General features: G+C 33.3%; 2 protein-coding genes across 2 annotated transcripts; both read left to right on the top strand.

Moving 5' to 3' along the window:
- On the top strand, positions 1–4,953 carry LOC133690509 (putative recombination initiation defects 3). The gene is made up of 11 exons (XM_062110733.1): positions 1–204; positions 852–1,005; positions 1,911–2,064; positions 2,218–2,352; positions 2,715–2,767; positions 2,879–3,073; positions 3,295–3,363; positions 3,463–3,512; positions 3,846–3,999; positions 4,254–4,335; positions 4,658–4,953. Exons 1-11 carry the CDS (start codon positions 140–142, stop codon positions 4,762–4,764), a joined length of 1,218 nt encoding a protein of 405 aa, XP_061966717.1. The 5' UTR covers positions 1–139; the 3' UTR covers positions 4,765–4,953.
- A 9,441-nt stretch (positions 4,954–14,394) lies between these two features.
- Positions 14,395–20,692, top strand: LOC133692080 (uncharacterized). Its single transcript, XM_062112762.1, has 7 exons — positions 14,395–15,558; positions 16,394–16,605; positions 16,973–17,031; positions 17,176–18,790; positions 18,875–19,038; positions 19,124–19,304; positions 19,405–20,692. The coding sequence occupies exons 2-7, from the start codon at positions 16,455–16,457 to the stop codon at positions 20,034–20,036; spliced, it is 2,802 nt and encodes a 933-aa protein (XP_061968746.1). The 5' UTR covers positions 14,395–15,558; positions 16,394–16,454; the 3' UTR covers positions 20,037–20,692.
- The last annotated feature ends 2,938 nt before the right edge of the window (positions 20,693–23,630 follow it).

Below are 23,630 nucleotides of genomic sequence, written 5' to 3'. Positions count from 1 at the left end.
TAACCGATCTCTCTGTCTTGATACTTCATTTGAATTCAAAAATCAATTTCTCGCTTTACCGCCAAACCTAGGACTTCAATCAATCCAATTAGGTTTTCATCCGTCCTCTTCGAAACCTCAAAATCACTGGCACGATCAAATGAAGTTGAAGATCAACAAAGCGTGCGATCTCAGCTCCATTTCGGTCCTTCCTCCTCAATCAAGGTTCGATTTAACTATCACGACTCGCTTCTGTTGGATTCTTTTAAGATTCTCTAAAACCATAGAAATTGAGTTTCTGTTTTGACATGGTCTAGCTTAGCTTAGTTTTTCAGATTTGAAAAATTGAACAACAGAAACAGCGATGTGACTTTGTTTTCTTTTCTTAGATATTCCTCTGTTTTCGCCGTATCCAAACAGAAGGAATCAATTGTTTGATTTCGTTTTCCAGTTCAATTGTTTTGCTCGTATTTAAATGATCTGAAGGAGATTAGCTGCTTTTGATTTCTCTGTGAGATCTGTTTGGATGCTGAGAAAATGTAAACAGAGGAAATCCAAAAACAGCTGCTTAACTTCGTTAATCTCGTTCTTCTTTTAATTTTTCTCACAGAGAGAAACTTCAATATTTTTCTTCTTCGCCTCTGTGTCTAGCCTTAATTTTATACCGATCTTAAAGACCTATTCTATCTGTTGCGAAGAAAAACTGGAGAAGATGAGAATATATGTTTATGTATTGTTAAGATTTTCATTATGTCAGTTAATTAGGTGATTTTTGAATAGGATATGAGAGAAGGTATTTAACGATGTTTTCATTATTTTGATAAAAAAAAATCTAACTAATTGTACTGTTTGTTCTTTTTTCTGATATAAAGGAGATCAAGGTCTATACCTGTTGGACCACAACAAGCATCACAGATTCGATCACAACAATCACAGCAGTCATTTTCACAGGGGTTTTCATCTCAGCATGGCATGTTTTCTCAGATCTCTCAGACTTCTCTTGATGAAGCTCTGACAAATGATCAGGTTGATTCTCATTTCTGATTTCGATTTAATTTGTTTTATGAAAACATGGAGCATTAGAATAATACTAAATTAGAATTCTGTGAATTTTATTAAATTGTTTTCTAGAAATTCAAATATTTGTCCCATTACATTTTATAGTTTTATCAGTGTTAAACTCAATTGAGTCGAGGCTCTTGGTTATGGAAATGGCTAATGTGTGATTTTATATCATTTTATTTCCGAATCTGTTATGAGAGGAGATGAGCCTGAATTATGGAAGCTTTTGGATTTTGAAATTGTGAATCTTAAGGGAGATTTGTTAGGTCAATCAAGCACATTTCTTACTGTTCTTCTGTTATCATGAAAACAATCGTAATTTACCACCATAGGTGATTAGCTGTCAAACTGGCGATCATTTCATTTCTGATAGATATGACAATTATAAGCTGTGAAGATCTAGTTCCTTTAGCTGTTTTGTTGTTCCATGCTCAATGACTATTTTTATACCTAGGCTTGACCTTGTCCTAAGGGTCCTTCCATCTGTTATCCACTCATTTTGCAAAAACGTGACCTGCTGTGCCGGGAGAGGTACGCAGTCACTCAACCATAGGGAGAGGCTCTTATCTGAATACATAGTATGTTTAGATTCGAGGGGTGAGAACCTCCTTCAAAGTGTGTGTTTTGCCTCTTTGGAAACTTCGTTTTCTGATTCCTTTCCTGGGAATAGTTGCCTGGTCCGAACCCCTTTGTAGCTCTTCTTTGCCAAACCTTCGATGGAATAGTGTCTCATGTAATGGCCTTGGACTGTGATGGCATTTGTCAGACAATGTTCTGTGAGTTATTTGTTTATTGTGTATAAAATACAATTGAATATGTGTTCATCATTCCACTTTGTTTCCTTTGTTTTTTGTTCAATTGTTATACAGAGATTCAGTTCACAGGAGCGAGAGAACTCTGTGAAGAAGCCATCTTGCTTACCAGTAATTAGCTATAGACGTGAAGATAGCCAATTACCAATATCTAGATCGTCTTCCAATCTAATACGCAATTGGAGTGCTGCTCCTGTTCCAGATCTTGAATGTAAGTTTCATATGGAGTGAAACAAACTATCAGAAAAGTCTAGTAATTCAACTCTCCCATTCAAGATCTATAAGCAGATCAATTAAGTTCATATTCTTGCATTCATGAATTCTTCATTATGTGGAGTACTAAATTCTTTATTTAACTAAGCAGATCAGATAAATGAAGAACTTCATCACCGGATTGGAATGATGGAAACCTCCTTAACCAAGTTTGGAATGATCTTGGATTCTGTTCAGAGCGATCTTATGCAAGTAAAGAAGGGAATAAAAGAAGTATCACTGGAGAGTGAGTAATATAAACTTTTAACATTTTGGAAATTAGGAGCTTGTGAGAAAACAATTTGGTGGAATCACGACTTGGGATTGTTGTAAAAACCAACTTGGAAATCTAAATTGTTATATCTCCTTCCCTTTAAGTTGAATGGAGCTTGGTAATCTCTTGACTGTTTGTCAAATAACTTAAATTGATATATGTCCCGTAGGGGTATGCACTTGAATTTGGATTTCTATCCTCATGTTGTTCTGTTTACTCTAGTCTTGTCTGGTAGGATTTGGATTAGAACTAAGATATTTAATCTCATTGCACTCAATGTCAAGGTTTTTTAATGTAATTTTTTAAAGTTGGTTTGTCTTCTCAATTTCCTTCAGCGGAAGGCATGCTACAGAAGTTGATTGTCCTTGACACCTCACTGAAGCTAACGGTAACACTGCAACAGACACTTATTTACAACTCTTTTGACTTTAAGCATTAGCAGCCCAATTTTTTGTGTCAATTCAACACTTTTAAACATTTCCGAGATAATGTAAACCAGAATACGGGGCAAGAAGATGTCAAATTCAGCCTTGAGGGGAGCCTGAAATCTTTATCAGAACAACTAAGCAAGGATAGATATCAAGATAATTTGCAGCAGATATTCTTGGTGCTTTCTACCTTACCAAAGCAGATGGAAATGTTTCTGTACAAACTACAAAATGAGCTATGCACAACCTTCACCAAAGAAATTCAGGCACGTATAGTGTTGCAGCAGCAAAGCTAGAACACCTGCAAGAATTCGGAATTTAATAAAAAGCTGCATTCTATTTCTTTGCTCAATATCAATAATACTGAAAAGTCAAGTCTTCTTAAAAGTTTTTGATTATTTACTTATTTCCTGTTTTAAATACTCAATTATGCCTATCAGCCTTCGCTTGTTAATTCCTTCTCACTCCATGATTTCTATACATTTAGGCAATGGCTTGCAGCGTGAAGACCCCCCTCGACCAAAAAAGTCCATCAATCACTGTAGTTCTGCCAAAGGTCTTTACTCTTTGAAGAAAATTCAGGGTTTCTTCTCCGAGAAATTACCAATTGTGATCGTAATTTCTTAGAAAACCTTGTCTCTATTCAAATTTGCAGGTTACCGGGAATCATGTTACTCCACCGAGAAGGACAGAGCCAGTAAAGAAGTATGCAAAGATCTAGTTTTCCTTTATCCAGCTTGGCTTCGTGCTCTCACTGATTCTGTATTGTTCTATGTTTGTTGATTCCAAGTGCCGCGCATAAAACATTTGAAACCATGAGTGCATCCATGTGTGCGAAAAGTGAGAGAAAAGAAGCGCATGGCAGTTCCATACGATGTCGTTGGCATCCTTTGCTTGGATTTGATTAAATGCCTTGGTTTTTTATTGTGTGTGTGTGTGTATCTTCTAGTTGATATATATTGGTTCCTTAGTTCTTAAACGTAATTTTAATACATTCCATCAAAACTAAGAACTCTGAACGGTTTCTCTTGATTCCAGTCCAGCTTTGCCTCCTAAGGTTTCTGTGCATGCAAAAATAGTTCCAAAGATGGAAACAGGAGGTTGGAAGTCTGTAAAGGTGGAACAACGCTCATTTACACGAGCGGCATCCCTCAGGGAGCAGAAACGCAACAAAGTTTCTTCAGATCAACAGGTAGTTGTTAGTGTGCATATTGTTTTGGTCTTCCCAGTATTGCAAGTGAAACACGCTTTCTAGTTCGGATTTGGTGTATATGCTGGCACTTCCTGGTTGATTGGCATGATAAAAATAGCTGAGCAAGTTATATCACTTCAAAAATGGGGAAAAACATGAATGATGCGTTTCATGGAAAAATTTCTGCTTACTGATCCGAAGAAAATTTTCATCTAATATTCAAGGTCAATTTAAATTATTGATCCACGTTGCAGGAAAAACAAAGTAGAGTTATCATTGATTCAGACGAGGAGATCGAGGGAGGTTTTTCTTGCTTGATTGATGTTAAAGAAACAGGTACTCCATGCAAGAAAATTTTCAGGATTGATTTATACTGTTCGTTACTCTTTGCATTAGTCACATGAGAGGTGCACATCATAGCTGCATATGATATATTTAAAACTTAAAAGCCTTTTAGAAGAATTCTAGCTGTTGGATGACAACACTACAAGAGAGCATTATCAATAACTATGCTCAAAGGGTTATTTTAAGAGAACGTAGCACCTAAAAGTGCAATGTTCTTGTTCTGACCTGTGCCCCTTGCTCACACACAGACACTTTAGAACAGCTATTAGATCTGCTATCATTGCTCTAAATGTTACCTGTTTCCCTGTTCAAGGCATCAGAAACCCCATATTGGATGTGTCGAAGGAAGAGACTGCAAGAATTTTGAGAAAAGCTAGGAGGCAAAAGAGAAAATACTGTAATCCTATCATTATTAATTGAAGGTATTCTTGCGCGTTTGTATTTGCTTTATTCCAAGCACACACACTTCCAGTTGTTGCTGATCTTAATCTTCATTGTTAATTAAAATCCTTGCTGTTCGTTTAAAATATCTTCCAAATTGAAGTGTTGGAACAAGAATACAAAATAAACTTGCCTAAAAGGGAATACAGAGTTCGTAGATTTCCTAAATGAATGGCTCCAAGCACGTGACTTTTATAGTGGCGATGCGTCGTCAGACTCAGAAGTTTAAGCTAGAATTATTTTTCATGAAGTAGGCAAGACACAAGGTCTCCAGTGCCACTGTACTGCGGATAAATATTCTTGGTTAACGAGTCCAATAGTTTTGATTTCTCATGTCCCGAAGAGTCAGAAGTTGCCAAGGAATTATTGCTGAAGACCCACCACCACATAGCTGTTCCAGATCAGTCGTATTTTACTACGATCACCATTGGTTCAGTGCATTTTTGCTTCTGTCTACCGTCTCTTAACAACCTTGTCGCCCCGCGTGTTTTTATCAGTTGCATGTGCAGCATTAATCCGGAGAAAAATAAAAACCCATATGCTTCCAATAAGTTGGCCAAGAAGGAAAGAAAAATAATGCACTTTGTAGGACCACGGATCAAGTTACATCATTGCAATCATACTTGAAAAGCAATTAGTAACCAAATTGGAAGGGAAAAAAAAGCGAAAAGAGAAAGAAGAATAGAGGTTGTGAGTTGGGATGCCCTGTTGCCGCGCATCTGCTCGTATATAGAATTGGGTCTGTCTACAATGGGTTTTGTGTGTTATTTCGTGGCTTGGCAATTCAATGTCCATGGACTCTAAAGCACAGGATGTTGCTAGATGCCTCTGTACGGCCTATGACATTTATGAAAAAGGTGAATACCTAAATGGGTCTATAATGTTACTCTCTCTCTCTCTCTCTCTCTCTTCGAATAAGTATGCTGTATGCCCCCTTTTTGTAGAACAACGATTTTTGTTATTGGTTAATTTATTTCGTTTTTTTTTTTTTTGTAATATTCTTACTAGGAAGGGATCGGATGGGGTGGTCAATCATGTTGTTGATGGAGATTATCAAACCATGAGCACGGTACACAATGTCTTATATAAATTCATATTATTTATTAATTTAATACTATAATATCTGTCTTAAAAAAAGCAGGGCACTGGTTGCTTACACCTTCTTTGCTGTTTTTTAAAAGTGGTTGTTTTATTGTTTTTTTAAGTATTTTTTATTTAAAAATATATTAAAATAATAATTTTTTATTTTTAAAAATTATTTTTAACATCAACCCATCAAAATAATTTAAAAATACTAAAAAACTATTAATTTTAAATAAAAAATTTTAAAATTTTTTAAAATACTTTTAAAAAACAAAAACAAACATATCTACAATAAAAATAGTTTCCTGAAGGTCAAAAGATACGATTCTTCAAAGGGCTGCTTGCAAGGGCAGCTCCTGTGGAATAAAATAATGGGTGAGCATGCGTTGTATTATATTTTTCTAATTCTCAAAGGCTATTGCTACCTTGTCTTGTTAGGGAATCAAAACATTAGAAAATGTCTCTAGTCTTGCAAGTCTCTTTCTTTAATGATAATATCGATGTCGTGAGTGAGTGAGCATCTAGCAAAGCACCAAGCTGCTAACTATTAGAGGATGGTAGATCTTCTGGGTGATTTAAGTTCATCTTAAGATGCATGCATAGAAAGAAGCTCTAACTAAAAATATTTTTTAAAAAAATATTCTTTTTCATCAACACCGTCTACCAATCTTTTGACAACACAAGAATAATATCAAGCTAAAAACAAATATAAAACAATTAATTTATCCAACACCCATTAGAATCTTTCATCAAATCTTAGACAAAGATTACAAAAAAAATGAAATCTCACGTGGTTAGAACGGTAGAACAAGTTCAGCATCACCTACAGTGTGATCATGCATGAAGGTTCAAACTTTATTTGATCATATTGAAGCTACTATTTAGAGATAAAATTAAAGAAAGAAGCGGACGAAATGGTGAGTGAATCAAGAGGGAGGCATAAGGATGTCTTGGGGAGAAAAAAATACCAAGAAAGAGAGTTAAATTCATTTTGTATTCTGTCTTTTATTTAAATATAGTATTGATAAAGAAAAAAAATAATGTTTGTGGTTGTTAAGTGAGAATTGAAATCGGTAAGATTTGTGAGTTTCGTAAGAAACCAACATTCTCAAGTTTTATCATATTTATTTCACTAAAAAAATGCCTTTTGTATTGATTTTAATTTTATTTCCATTTAAGTGTCAGTGCAATTTGATTTAAATTACATATATAGCAACAAAATAACTTTCCTGCGTCGAGTAACATCACCCAGAAGATCTACCATGTATAATTTTGTTCTCTCTGTGTTTTTTCTTTGATGGTGAGTTGATACGAGGATAAGGAACCCAATTGTTTTTTTTTTTTTTTCTTGTATATATATCACGAAGGGATTCGATTGTTGAATCACTGGAAGCGTCACGATTCCTCCAGCCCCTAACTTGGCCAACTAATAATCATTTATTTCGTCTCACAGATGTCATCACTTTCTATATTGCAATAAGAGCTTCTTTACAATATTTAGATATTATTTGGAAATATAATAGCTGTAGATTTTTAAAATGTTTTTCGTTCAGAAATATATTAAATTAATATTTTTTAATTTTTTAAAAATTATTTTTAATATTAAAACAAAATTTTAATGAAAACACACAAAATAAAAATAAATTAAAAAACAAAAACAAACCTCTCCGAGTCATTGGCTGGAATTGTTTTTGAGACATTGGGTGTTCAAAAGAGGGAGCATCCAATGGCTGAAGGGTGTGGTTGGAGTGGGAAAAGCCAATATTCTAGTATGGGACAAAATCGACCCACCCACTTTGATTAGATAAAGAAGTTAACTGGCTACTGTCCGGTAAGTGGCACCGGTGAGGTTTTATCTCAGAATCAGGTGGATGATTGGCCTAATCAAGTACCAAGCATCTTCTAGATAAACACTTCACCTTACAATAGACTCCGAATCTTTAGCAGAAGAGATCTGTCCCTTCAGTATTATTAATGTCAGCCTTGGCCGTCTCGTGTAAGATAGACGACATCAACTGTTTATCCTTCCATGGCAGCCACCAATCCATCGAGTGCACATAAAACCTAGCTTAATGTTTTATTATTTAAAATAAAAATTGAATCTAACGACCTAATAAATCCTTACCTGACACTTCCAGCTCAACGACCTAGTGCCAGACATTGGGGTAGGTTTTGTTTGATAGGAAAACAAGATAGCTTAAAATAAACCAAATATATATAAAAATGTTGTTTGTGGTTCACGGGGTAAAAGATTATCATGGAAAAATTATTAATAATCTTGGATGATCAGAATTTCTTTATGTTCTTTATAGTTTCTCTCTTATTCAAATATTTATTTATAATTGTTTTAGATTTTTCAATATATATATAATGGGATTTTTGTCTGCACATAAACCATGGTCATTTTCCATGCTAGTTAAAATATTCGTCACCAATACTTTTCATCTTGATCGAAAGGTGCGGTAAGAGTCATTGGCAACCCTTCTCTTATTTTTATTATAATGATTTTATTTAGGGTTTGTTTGTTTTTATATTTTAAAATTATTTTTAAAAAAATTATTTATTTTTTTGTTTTAAATTAATATTTTCTTATGTTTTGAAATTATTTTGATATAATATTATTAAAAATAATTTTTAAAAAATAAAAAAAATATTATTTTAGTACATAAAAAATATTTTAAAAAATAATTATTACTATATTGGATTATTGGTAAACATTTAAAAATATATTGTGTTGTGGGATCCTTCCTCTGTGCATCTGCATCCCCTTCCAGACCCTCCTCTGCCGATCGTTTCAATAATCTGGGGTATCTTTAAGGACAAGCGAGCGAGCTGCCATTGTAGCAGCATGCATAAACTTGATTAACTCTCAAGCTATACAAGCTTGATTACATGTTCATGCCTGTGGTCCACCTCTGTGGCGGCACCAACACCACCACTTTAATCCTCTCCCTTCAAGACAAAAACATCATCAATTGCTAGTGGAATATCCCATATCTTGATTCGAACTCAACTGGTAACTTTATTATTAGTAAATGGAGGAGTTAGGCTAAGTTATCTATACAGAAGAATGTAGGAGTAATTATTCTTGGTTTAATTCAGTTTTTATTAAAAAAAATTTAATCAAACTGAATTTTTTTTAAAAAAAATCGAAATTGGTTTAAACTGACTGGTTTCGGTTTGGTTTTTTAGGACAAAAACCGATTTAAATTGATTTGGCTTGGTTTTTTCGGTTTGGATTCGGTTTGATTTTTTTAATTTCAAACTTATAAAATCAAAATCAAACTAGTTAGTTTTTTTAAAATTTTAATCAGTTTAATAAATTTTTTATATATATTTTGATTTTTTAATTATTTTTTTTCTAAGTTTTTTAGTTTTTTTTTAGAAATTTGAGTCGAAATATCTTCTTCTTCTTCGCTGTTGTCAAATCCCACCATTAAAGGAAGTATCATCGAAACATCAATGCAGAAGTGCATGTAGTGACGAGACATCGATGGACATGGTAAAGAGGCAAGAACTGCCTTTGTCTCATATGGGCCTTCATTACAAAACATCACTGTTAGAGCTGGTGAGCTGTGGTCCCAGCTGATTTAATCTAGTAGGACCCTATGCTGAACTGTGATTTTAGGCCCAACCGCTCCCCTCGCGTTCTTTATGGACAGAAACTTTGGTATCCTTCGTGGCACTCTGGCATTCTTCCTCTGAGCCCAGGCAACTGATAACCGCCAGTACCTTCTTGTCCTGTTCAACAGTAAACTATGGGTGTCACACCTAATACAAACAGAAACCTTTTGGTGTGGTTGATGTAGTTTATCTTTTTTCTTTTTTTTCAACTATCATATTAGGAGGCCCGCCTTTACCGGCTCCATTTCTTTCCTGTATAACACAGCATTCAAGATCATTTAGGCGGTGGTATCCAATAATAAAAACCTGAAATTAAAAGATTTTTTTTTTTTATAGTTTTAGATTCGAGCCTTATAATTACTTATATAATAGTCATTGAAAATTTATATGATCGTTAACTTCGAGACCCGTGAGATTAATTGATATGCACGCAAGTTGATCCGGACATCCATATTAAACTAAAAAAAAACAGCATTCAAGTAATATTTAAAAATAAAAATAATTAGTATACAAATGGAGAATTAAAAATGATTTGGAAAAAAAAACCTAACTGAATATGGATTAATATTTAAAATTAGTGATTCAAGTTGTAAGACTGAGATTAACTTGTAGAAGAAAAACATGAAAAAATCAAGAAGTAGAATTTTTAATTATATATAAAAAAATAATTAAGGCAAATAACAATCAGAAGAACGATGACTAAATTTAATATAAAAATTAAATGAAAGAAAATGATTACGAACTAAATTCAAAAGGAAAATAAATTGAGAGAATTAAAAAAAATACTAATTAAAAAAATGAAAACCAAAATTGGATAAAAGATTAAATAAAATAAAATATTGAGGGATAAAATTGAAAGAAAAAATATCAAGAAAAATGATAAGAAAATAACAATTAAAAAAATAAAGATCATTTGGATAAAAAATGAAATAAAATAAAATGCTCGTAGAAGAAATTGAAAAAAAAACTTGAAAAAACATTAAAATCAATAAAAATAAATGAGACCAAAAGTAAAATAAATACAAATTGATAAATATAATTAAATTTTAGAAGGTTAAGTGCAAATCCCAAGATTAGAAGAGATTAAAAAAAAAATAGTTTGTTGTACACTAAATCACTATGAATATCACCGCATGTGCCATCCCATCAGCTACGTTATTACTGGACGCTTTATAAGGCATGATAATTGGATGCCTTAGTCACCGTAAGACATTTCATGTGCTACCCGAATGACATAAAGGACGTGCAACGCATGCATCAATAATTTTTTTAATAATAATTTTTATTTGTTAAATTACTAAATAGCCCTAAAGATATCTAAATATAAAAAAAAAACACATTAAAAAGACGAAAACATCCTCTCACGCTAGCCTTAGATTTTTTTTTATTTCAAGGTTAAATTTATCTTAACTGTACTAAAAATATGAAAAAATGAAAAAACTTTTCTTTTCAAGTTCAATATTTCCCGGCTTTTTAAGAGTATTAACATCGGTTTAAAAGGATAAAAAAAGTCCCCAGACAAATGGTCTCATATTGTTTTTTACTTTAAAGGCAACAAAGTAAGTTGACTGTGAAAAATAAAATATTCAGATAAATTTACTCGCTCATGACCCAGGAAAAAAAAAATTTCACCCTTCATAGTTAGAAGAAGGATATTTAAGAGTGTAATAATAGTTATTTTTTAAAATATTTTTTTATTTTAAAATATATTAAAATAACATATTTTTTTATTTTTAAAAATTATTTTTGACATTAGTATACATTAAAATAATCTAAAATCATAAAAAATATATTAATTTAAAGCAAATAAAAAAATAAAAAAATTATGGGTTTCTCTCTTAGTTCTTCAATCTTTTTGAGGTGGATCTTAGGGTTCTTCTCTCTCTTTTTTTTTTAAAAAAAAAAACACAAAAAAAGGTGTTCAATGATTCTTAACAAAGGAAGGCATGCTGAAGATTACAGAGGAAGGTATACTGTAGAATCATTCTGGGTTTCTTCACGCACTGGTATAGATGATCAGGGGAGCACGTAAACGTGACAGGAGCATGGCTTTTGGTCAAAAGTTTATGTGGGCTACAACATATTAATTATTTATTAAATTAATAAGACAAATTCAGGCGGAAATAGAAAATTGAAGGTGATCTTTTTATGCAGATTTGAATCCAGAATAAAACCACCATCATTAATAGTTGACAGAAGTTTTTTGAGTCAAAAACAAGCATCGATCTCACCCGTAACCCTAGCCAGTGCCATCATTATATATTACCTAGCTAGCCACACCATTATACAATATATAATTCCTGCTCTGAAATGTAACAAACACGACTCCACCATCGCTCGACGTTCTCGAGAGAGAGATCAAGGAAGGGACTTTCTTGCATGCAAAATCTCAAAAAAAAAAAAAAAGCCCTTGTTCAAGGACAGACATTGCTGGTTTCAGAAAAGTTTTTCCACAAACCAGCATTGGATAACACTCGTTGATTTCAAAGAAAATACTTATTTTAGTTAGATTTTTTTTTTATTAACTTGGATGTTTGGATCAGCTTGCGCGCACCTCAACTAATTTCATAAACCCTGAAATTAACGACTATGTAAGCCTCTAGTGACTATTATATTAGCAACCACAGAGTTCGAACCTGAGACCATAGAGAAAGCAAACTCCTTGATCCTAAACACTTACCACTGAATCACCTATTAGATGATTAGTTAGATTATTATACTTTCACAGTTTAGACTACCCTTCTTGATAAAATTTAGATCCTCATTTTTTTTTAGTTAGATTTTCAAATTCTAAATATTGTTTAAAAGAAAAATAACATTAATCAAACTATTTTAGTCAGATTTTTTTTATTAACTTGGGTGTTTGGACCAGTTTGCGCGTATCTTGACTAATCATATTAACAATCACAGAACTCGAACATGAAATTATAGGGGGAGCAAACCCATTGGTTCCAAACTTTTACTATTGCACCACCTGCTAGATGCCTAGTTAGATTATTACTTTGACAGTTTAGACTCACCTTCTTGGTAAAATTTAGATCCCCATGCATTCTTTTTAGTTAGATTTTCAAATTCTAAATATTTTTTAAAAGAAAAACAGCATTAATTAAACTATCCTAGTTTGGTATAAAACATAAATTAGAGAAGTGTAATAATTTATTTGGCTGCTTGAATGAAACTCACGTTAAATTGATAAGATTTCCTGATGTCCGAATAAAGCATGGGAAAAATATATTTAAAATTCAAGGACTGCAGAGTCTAATAGTTTATATTTATTAATAAAAATCGTGTCCATTAATTATCGATATCTTGCATATATTTTAAAAAGACAATTAAGTTTTTTCCCCTTGATCTTGCACCCTCAATGAAAAAGTCAAGTGAAGAGCCTAAATAGCTTTTCAGTTAGCGAAAAATCATTCTCACATATCCATCGAAAAGGCTAAAATATTACTTATTTAATCAATTAAACTTTTATTAAAAAGTTAAATATTACATATATTAAAATATATGTAGGATGTTCAGATGATTTTAGAAAAATCATATTTATACTATTTAAAAAATCATATTAACAATTTGAATTTTTTAAATAGCTTTTGATGCTTAAACCTTGGAATTTTAATTGATTAATATAATAAAATATCGGAGGATCTTATTGGTTTCAACAATGCAAGTTGTTGACATGCATGGATCACGCGATAAATAAATAAAAAATAATGCTAAAATGAAAATCTTAGAGCAGTATGACATTTATTAGAAGAGCTATAAAACAATTACTAAAATTATTATTATATTGTTATACAAAGTCTATATACAAATTGTTTTTATTTATTTATTGGATTAAAAAAATACATAATTTTGGTTTACATAAACTCTTTTAATTTATTTACTCATTTGATTCTTCGGACAAGGTATTTTTTTCTCAACATAAAAAAAATGTGGATGTTGTTAACATTTTTAATCAATAAGAAAATTTTTAATTACAAATAAATATTTTTACACATGAGTTCAATAAAATAAATTGAAGTTATATATATGTTAATTGATGATAACAAATATGTTACTTCTAACTAAGAATTAAGTTGAGAAGCTGTGATAAAAATATTATTTATTAAAAGAAAATGGTTAAATACTTATTTCAATTAGGTTTTTAAAGTTTTAATTAATAAAATTAAATTTTATTTTATCAAATTGACCATTAAACTTATATTTACATCTCAAGAGTCTCATATAAAGCCAACCAAAATTAAACATCAAGTCCAATTTTAAATCAATTTAATGTAAAACAATTAAATAAAAATAAAAAATCAAGGAACAAAAAAATTCAAAAAAAAAAGAAAAATATTTATTACAACTTACAGTGGATTGTATTTTTTTATTTTTTATTTTTATTTTTTTTATCTCGCATATTTATGATTATAAACAACATTTCATGGTTTATTTTGCATTTTTATTATTTTTTTTTAATATTGTATTATTTCACTTATTCATAATTATAACCAAATTATAATGAAAAAAAATATTAAAGAAACAAATACAAAAAGATACAAATAATACATATATTATAAACACATTAATTAACCAATCACAATAACTTTGTTTTTACAAATAAAAAAGGGTGTTTAAGGAATTGTAATATTATTTTTTTAAATTTTTTTATTTAAAATATATTAAAATAATATTTTTTTTATTTTTAAAAATATTGATAATATAAGTAAATTAAAAAAATAAAAAATAATTAAATAATTTTTTTTAATGAAACGCATTGCAAACAGTGCCAAAAAAAATGCTGTAAAAAAATTCCATTTTGAGATTTTATTTTCCTTTTATTTTGTCCGTTACTTAACAAAGTTACAAACCTCTCCCTATACTCCACTCCATTCTCATTTTTTCCAGCACCCAGTCACCATACCAATACCATGGGGGCATACTCACAGTTACTCTCTCTCTCTCTAAGACCAAAAAGTAAAGACATGACAACCTCTCTCTAGCATTTTCTCTGCTACCTTGGAAAGTGCAAAGAGAGAGAAAGGCCGAAAAAGTTTATTCTAGAGAGAGAGAAAGTGAAAGATTGCGACTTTGATGATTGTTGAGCGTGGAGGGAGTGTTGCAGCGGAGAAAAAATGGAGAGGGAGACAATAGCGAAAGCATTTCTTGAATACAAAGCTCCCTCTTTCTCTTTGAGGCAGGCATCAGTATCAATCCAAAACCAAACTGTCACGTATTCTCCTTCTCCTTCTTCTAACAAAAACATTGCAAAGCTTTCAGCTTTCTATCACACCTCCGCGTCTACTTTTTCTCAGTCTTTATTGCCTGCCCATATGACACAATTTTTATTTTCCACTCAAAATTATAATCGGTAGGTGGGTGCCAGATAAGAGTTTTATACCCCTCTCCTTTTAGTTGTCGAAAGATAGTTACCCCCTCAGGGAGAGACGAAAAAAGAATTTTTTTTCCTTGATCTGGATTTTCTTTGTTTATTGCTGAATTGGACAGAATTGACTGGCTGCTCTGAGGTTTTAATAGAATTCGAGGAATCTTGACTTGGATGTCGATGGAGAGATTGGCTTTGTGGTTTTCACTGTGAATTGGAGAGAATTGAGGTTCCATGTTGGTATTTCAAGGATTGGAGATATGACTTTGAAGGGGATAAATCATGGAGCTCTTGATCAATTAATGCATAATTAGCCGTTGTGGAGCTGAGTCTTTTTGCATGCTTCAAGGCAAGCTTGCTTGGATTTAGATAGTCTTTGTTTTTTTCGCCGAGTAAAAGTTTGAAGGTGAATTCTTGAGCTGTGATCCACCTCGTGTGCTTTTTACGTGATTGGTCATTTCGTTTAAGGAAAGACCAAAGTTTGAGACTTCAGGCGCTGGTTAAGGAATTAAGGCTTTTAGAGGAAAAGGAAGGCTTTGATACCTTGTCAAGCGAAGAAAGTTTTAACAAGCTTAAACTTGACTCTTCTGGAAGCCTTTTGAGCTGTTGAAATTAGAATTTTTGTCCGTTATATTCTGGCTGTTTACACGGTATCTGGCTGCATTGTTGTTCTTCTTGGCTTTATCGAATCTTAGGTAATTGTTCTATGTATTCCATTCCTTTTTTTTGTATAAATTTATATGCAATATGTGCCGGATACTGAATCTGCTATATTTTTTAGTTTTTCGGGCAGATGTTAAGTCAGTTGATTATTAGCTTGATCTTCTATCTAAATCATTTGTGGATGATCATGAAGATTAAAATAAAAGAAATATAATACTCTGAGTAAAGTTTTGCTTCTGCATGACTGACGATCAATGATAGTGTTATGAGAGGTTGCAGAATTTCTGTTTCAGAACGCTTGTGAACATCTATGGCCTTATGTTTGCTGATAAAATCTGTCTTATCTTTATCTCATTTATCTTGTTCCCTAGTCAATTGTTTATTCCTTAACATGCTTTCTTGTTTGAAAAATGAGAATGTAGTTTATTGCTGAAGAGGTTGAAACAAGAAGCTATTTCATAGTCTACCCCATGTTCATTAAAACCTTTTTCCCACTAGGTGTTTCAGGCATGGTTTTCTTTGCTGTCACAAACTTCAAGGAATAGTGTTTCAAAACTGTCCACCTACTGGCTCACCTGTAAAAAATTATTTTTGCCGTCTCCTATTTTCTGATCTGATGATGCAATTCTACAAATCATCACTGCTGCTTTCTATCACTAAGCAGTGGTTTTAGAGAGTAATCATCACCATCACATGTGCAATATTATAGATGCATGATGCCATACCATATTTACTACCACTTAATTCTTTCATTGTGCTTTGCATTCATTTCCACGATGCTCATTGTCATGGGAGTTTATATATGAGTTTTTGAATTGGAAACAATTCTGGTTGATACTCACTCATTCCCTTCCACAAATGTATCAGTTATCAAGTAGCAATTCCTTTGAGCAAATTTGGATTACAGTCAAAGAATTAGCCATTCACCATGGCAAAAAAATCACAGAGACACCCTGTACGATATGAAAGAGAACAATCAGGCTGCATGTGGGGTTTAATTACTATGTTTGACTTCCGCCATGGTCGTTCAACACAGAAGCTAATTTCAGATAGGAGGCGTGGGACCAGGCATGCTGTTGGTAAGAACTTTCTTTCAGATGCAGATGAATCTGAATAGTTAGCGAACATGTGGATGCATGCAGGGCACACAAATATATCCGCTGAATCTTTTTTGAGTAGAAGGGATGGGTTTGTGCATGCAACATGCACACACTTTTCTTCAGAGTTCTGTTGTTAGCAAATTTCCTTGAATCGAAGTGTATTTGGGAAGTATCAAACATTGGTTGTATCTGTAGTGTTTCTGAATGATTGTCTTCTTGTTAAACTTGTTAATCTGGCTGGCCTTAGCATTGGTCATTGGTCAAAGATAAATTTGTAGTACTCTTGCTTTGAGCTCATGAATTTGCAATGCATTGCAAATCAGTGAATTTCTCTTTTCTTTTGCAGGTACTGGAACTCCAAAGAATAAGGTTGACAATCTTAGTGAAAATTGTCAAGGCATGATTGTAAGTTTTGTCAACTTGTGCGTCCAAACCTAATGTCTTCCAAAATTTGCTTGATATTTGCAAGGTTCCTTACAACTGAACCTGTTTTAAGATGGGTTGAACTATCTGTACATCACTTGATTTTTCCTATTTTAAATATATCAGGATGGTAAGGAGAGCAGAAAAGTAACAGATGATACCAGTAAGCTGAGTGTGAAAAAGCTCATTGAAGAAGAGATGTTCGGTGAGCAAGACATAAAGAAGGAAATAAACAATCCTGGAGTAGAACCAAAACAGTCTAATTCAGAAAATGGAGACCACAGAAGAAGAAAAAGTCGTACAAAAAGTTGTGATATACACATAGAGGATCTTAATGTTTCTGAAAGCTTGGAATCTGAACGGCCCTGCCTTCATAATTTAGAGAAGCAATCTACAGGTAGTCTTGACATAGGTGAAATAATGGAAGACTTCTGCCGCCAGATCCATCAGAAAAGCTTTGGTAATGTAGAGCATGACCAGCTTGATGAAGTTCACCATCAGCTGAACCAGAAGAATCCTGAATTTGAAGAGAAATTGAGTGAGGCGATAAACCTCATAAACGAGAAACTTATTAACTGGAAACACGTTGCTGAAGATGGGAACTTCCACCCATCCAAAGAACTGAGGGATGCACTTCAGATTCTAATTTCTGATGAGGAATTGTTTCCAAAACTCTTACAAGGTCCAAAGTCCATAATGGTGAATCATGTTCTAAGCTTGTGGAATGCTCAGGTAGAGAAAGATGAAGAGTCCAAGTCACTTCCAGGATCGAACTCGTCGGAACAGGGGCTTCATGGCTTCAGACATTCTAATGAGGCAATCCATGGTAAACAGCACAAATTTTTCAGAAGAAAGACCAAATCTCTGGAAAAGAACCCATCAAAGGAAAATAAGGCATCTCAAGCTTCAAATAGAATTGTTATATTAAAGCCTGGCCTGACAAGCATGCTACCACCTAAAAATGAAAGCATCATTGGCTCGTCGCCAAAATCTCAATTCACCATTGGAGTTAAGGTTCCGAATGAGAGATTTGGTTCCAACTTTTCTCTGACTGAAATTAAAAGAAAGTTGAAAAATGCAATGGGAAAGGAAAGGCAGGATACCTCTACTGATGGGACTTCAAAGAGATTTGCTAACAAACAAAAGGCTGTGGGAAATAGTGAGAAAGGATCCAAGGAGAACCTTGGAAGGAGTTCTCCAAGTAAAGACCACTTCTTTATTGAAAAAATTGCTAGACCTCCCATGTTTAGCAAAACGAGAGAGAAGACTGGCAAGTTGAAAGAATATGAAATAAGCATGGAATGTGAGGCCGCTATTTATCCCAAGCATAGGGCATCTAACATCTACATTGAGGCCAAGAAACATCTTTCTGAGATGCTGAGTACTGGCCAGGCGGATGCGGGTTTTTCAAGTGAACAGGTTCCAAAAACCCTCGGCAGGATTCTCTCCCTTCCTGAGTACAGTTTTTCGCCTATTGATAGTCCCGGAAAGGATTGGGAGCAAGGCTTTCTGACAGCACAGATGAGATTTTCTGCTAATGACAAATTCCAGAAACACGAAACCAATGTCAGCCATTTAGGTCAAATAGCATTAAACTCAGAGCCTCAGTCATCTGTTTCCAATGACAGCACCGATTGTAAAGAACAAGCTTCTTCAAACCCAAATGCAAGTGCCTCAAATGAACTTCATGATAAGGAAGACAAAACCTTGTGCTCTGTTGGAGATGAGATGCCTTCTGAAGGTAGTGTTTCTTTATGGTAGGACATGGATAAATATATCACTGTGCTGATAATTTTTCCTAATATTGGCCTTAATGTTTCTGCAGGTGAGGTGGAGGTTTTAAAGAAAACTGAAACTGCAATTGATGAAGAGAGTGATGTCTTAGATACTCTATTTGAACCAAGTAAATCTCCTCTTGACGGAGATGGCCAAAATGGTGATATGTCTGAAGTTTGTGATAAAAAGGAAAATTCAGAATGCTTGGAACATGTAATTTTACTGGTTGCTTATCATTTCCAGTTCTTCATCACATATCTTAACATTTTATCCTAATGATTTTACTTTTCTTTCTCAGGACTCTGAAGAACAACCCCCAACTTCTCCATTAACATCTCCATCCACCTCTTCAAACACCAAAAAACTGGACTGTCTAGAGGGTCCTTCTGAGATACCAGAGCGGCCTAGTCCTATATCTGTTCTTGAGCCTCTTTTCACGGAGGAAGATGTCAGCCCAGCAAGCAGCAGATTTGAACCTGGTAGGTCTTTATAAGAAAAGGTCAATAACTTTCAGCATTTGTTTAGGACTTCTCATCAAGTGGTTTTCAAGCTAATCTTAGTTCATCTCTTATCTATCAGTTGAACTACCAGTGCACCCCTTGAGAATTCAATTTGAAGAACATGAATCTTCAGCTGCAGATCGAATCCCTCTTAAAGCTTCTATAGATGACAAGGAATCGGTATTTGAGTATGTAAAAGCAGTGGTTCAAGCTTCTGGCATGAAGTGGGATGAATTTTATATGAGGTCACATTCTTCAGAACAGCTTCTTGACCAATCAATATTTTTTGAGGTAGAATTCTTTTCCAACCAGCTTTGTTGTGACAAGAAGCTTCTCTTTGATTCTATCAACGAAGTTCTCATGGAGTTATATGGGCGGTATCTTGGTTGCTTCTCTGGGTTGTCATTTGTACAATCTAACATCCGGCCTGTCCCCGACGTGAAAAATGGCATCTGTGAGGTTTGGGAAGGAGTCTCTTGGCATCTCCTCCCATTGCCAATGCCTCATACTTTGGATCAACTTGTCAAGAAAGATATGGCAAAAACTGGAACGTGGATGAACCTTCAATATGATATTGAAACTATCCTTGTTGAAATTGGCGAGGACATTTTTGAAGATTTGATGGAAGAAATTGTTTTTGGAGATCTGATGGAAGAAAATTTATTCATCCATGTAAACGAAAGTTTGGAGGGTGGAAATCAGTTGAGTTGAAGGAAACTGAGAGCAGCATGAGCTCCTAGAAGACATTTTCATGTATTCATTTCTTGACCGACCTTGTGTCTGGATGGGAATGATAGTGAGTCATTGCTTGTGCATCAGGAGGATGAGTAATGCAAACATGGAAGAGCCTTATGTGGCTCTCTTGTTTGACTTGACATGGCACTTCTTTAACTTCGCTATTGAAATCATGTACATAACACTACAGCTTGGAAGCTCGACTAAACACAAATCATGAAAATGAACAAGGAGCCACACTACTTCATGGGCAAAACTCACAAACCCGATGTGCAAGTGTTTTTTGCTACTGTATGAAGACTAGTTTTCACTTGCAGTTTTTGCAACAAGGGCCAAATCAGTGCCCTGCACTCGTTGGGAATAGTAGTGTTCCACATTATAGAATTTTTTAGAAATTTGTGTCTTATTTCTTATATTAGGCTGTGTGCATTTTTCTTCTTCTGGGACTTGTTTCATTTATTCTTCTGTTGAGTTTGTGTTGATGTTTTTTCTTTTGTATTTACAAAGCCGGGGTTGAGTTGTGACCATTTTAGTGGGGAGGGGATTTGACAGTGAGTGTTGTATGCCATAACAAGCCGTGGCTGTTGTGCTAAAAAACAATAATAAATAATACAGAGTACACACTTGATCTAGTTGATTATTGTACTTTGCTCAGGATTATCCTATCTTGAGGTCCTAGTATAATATTCCTGGTCACACATGCTAAAGAGAGATGACATTTTCTTCTTTAATCATTAACCGATGCAAACCATATCATATCAACTCTTTCCTGTCATTCTTTAGCATTCCACCAAAATTCCCAAATCTTATGGTGCGCATATTTAATCTTCCGTGCAGAAATCGCATGTTTGATGTTTCTTCTTCTTCTTCCTTCCTTGGCTTCGGGCCTTTATTTTTGTAACGTGACTGGCAGGTCACATTACTTGACTTAAAACAATAAATCGCACTCCACCTAACTGAATAGGATTTCTGTGGGAATTCTTCTGTTAGAGAGCCTCCAGAATACAGTGGTTAAAATGCCTCATCATGTGCACAAAGAAGCCCGTGCTGTAACTTGCATGATGCCCTATAAACCATTCAAAAGGATTAGGTAACTTCAGGACTAATCAAGACGCCCATCAGGACTTCTCAGCAACCGTTTGCTACGGCCCGCTATTAGATGAGCCTCACAGCTGAGAAAGATAAATTAATGGTTTTAAATTACATTTGTTGTTCTTTCTCGGCAGCGGCATTTGTGTCTGGATGCATTAAAAGCTCTATACGCATGACCAAAGAGGTCCATCTCCTCTCAAACCAGCAGGTAACTTTTTCTCCAGGCTTATATGATCTGTAATAAGATCAGATTCTTCCATTCATAAAACCAAAGAAGTTGCTTTTCCTTGCACTTTCATCATCATGTGTAACTCACCAAATGACCTCTCACCATCATGTCCGGAGCCCTTATGAGTGCAGGCAGAATGGTACACCAACCATCAATATAAGCTGCCGAATCCTGTTACTCTCCTTGCCTAAACTGCTTTGTTGCGATAAGAAAATCAGTATAGCAAGGATAAAAGAAACTATGTCCAGATGTTGTTGGAACTTCTAAAGAAAAAAAAATACCACTCCCCAACTGTTGTGGAGTTTTTTTTTTGGTCTGTAAAAATGTTTTTTAAATTTTTTTCATTTAAAAATACATCAAATTATGTTTTTTTAAGTGTTTTAGATGATTTTAATAAACTATTATCAAAAATTAAAATTAAAATTAAAAAAATCATTTTAATACACTTTCAAAATCTCCATTTCCTTCGTGGAAAGAAACTTCAAACTACGACCACTAATTTTGTGCCCAAAGGCGTGCTTGCTTCCATGAACATGAGTCGCACGTTGAGCTTTCAAATTCGTGACAGAATCTCTGGATTACAGGCAGAGGATCAATAATTATCTCCAGGAGTGCTGAAGTGCTGTTAAGCACATAGTGCAATTTCCACATCGACTTTGTATCCAGCAAAACCAATCAAGTCAAGCACTTTAAGCCATTTGTGCGGATGTTTAAGCCTTCAGCTTAACTTTGCTTTGGGGACATCAAATAAAGGGGGCACTCAACTCTCCACGCGTTCATCGCCCATTCCAACTTGTTGATATATATTCCTTAACTTTGCAAATTTCGGTACCCCAAAATTCGTTAATAAAAGATTAAAAAATATATGCAAGCTAAAAAGAGATATGGATGATTCTAATTAAGCTAAAATCCCTTTGTCTCATTAACGTGATTATTTTTTTATTTTTTTTTTCAGAAATTTTTACTAAAATTTTTATGTTATGATTATTCCAAAAACCAGTTTCTATTCTTAAAAAAATAATATGTTAATAATTATAATATGAGTGTATTAAAAAAAGATAAGAATGATATAATCACAATGCATTGTTGTGATTAACTATTTGCCAGTATTATTAAATTTAGCTTAGTAGGTTAACATTTAAATTTCTAGACTCAAGTACTTGCTTAGTTTAAGTTTCAAATTAAATTGTGTGGGGGTTGTTTTGACGTGATCCAGTTAACTTGGTAGGACCAAAAACAACTTGGATGACCGGTAAAAACATGGTTTGGTTTAAAAAAATCAAAGATGATTTTAAAAATATATATATATTAGAATGAAAACATATTAAATGGACCTGGATTAACCCATCAAACCCATGAACCAGGTCATGAACTTGACTGGGTTTTATAAGTTTCTTTTTTTGAAACTATTTTTTATTAAATTATATGATAACATTAATAGATACCCATGGTAAGTCAACCGAATAATTTAAAAAAAATGATTATGAAAGGTTGTACAAAAAAAAAATGCTTGCTAATATGATGAAAAAAACCTTCTATAATATCATTAAAAAACATTGAATGCTATTTGATAAAATAATATCTAAAATACATTCTTAATTAATTTTATAATTCAATAAAACAATACATCTAACTTATTAAAAAACATATTTTAAAGAAATTTAATTTAATTTTTTGAAAAAAAACATTAAAAAAAAAGTCAGGCATGCAAATCTAGGTGCCTATCGCGACCGCAAAGATAATCAGAAAATCAAGACTGTATATTTTTTTATCAGAAAAACCTATGTTGAGCTTATTCTTACATAAAAACTCTAGAAAACACTTTTGAAACTTCAAGAAACTAATTCTCTAACTTGGTAAAATCTAAATTAGTTAAAGAAAAAATCAAACAAAAAAATCTCTTCCAATCCTGATTTGCTTTTTTAGACGATATAAAAGCAAAAAACTATCTCAATGACACTCATCTCGCTAAAAAGAACATTTTGACACCAAGCTTGTTTATTTTTTCCAATAAAATCTTACTAGCCAATATCTTTCTTGTTTTTGCTGTTTTTTTTTACAACTCTCTCCTTTTTCTCAAGCTTTTTAGGAATAAAATGTGAATAAAATAAAGTTTTGAACTAAACCAGATATTTTTCAAACTAAAGAAACTCAAAAGGATTTATTGGAGAGAATCTAGGGAAAAATGAAGGAAAAACATGCTAACACCATTTTTTTTAAGTGCTCATCCTTTTTTTTTTGTTTAAATT

This window comes from Populus nigra, chromosome 4, assembly GCF_951802175.1.
Source record: "Populus nigra chromosome 4, ddPopNigr1.1, whole genome shotgun sequence".
Lineage (NCBI taxonomy): Eukaryota > Viridiplantae > Streptophyta > Magnoliopsida > Malpighiales > Salicaceae > Populus > Populus nigra.
The sequence above is the reverse complement of the archived record's forward strand: the minus strand, read 5'-3'. Positions and strand labels throughout refer to the sequence as shown.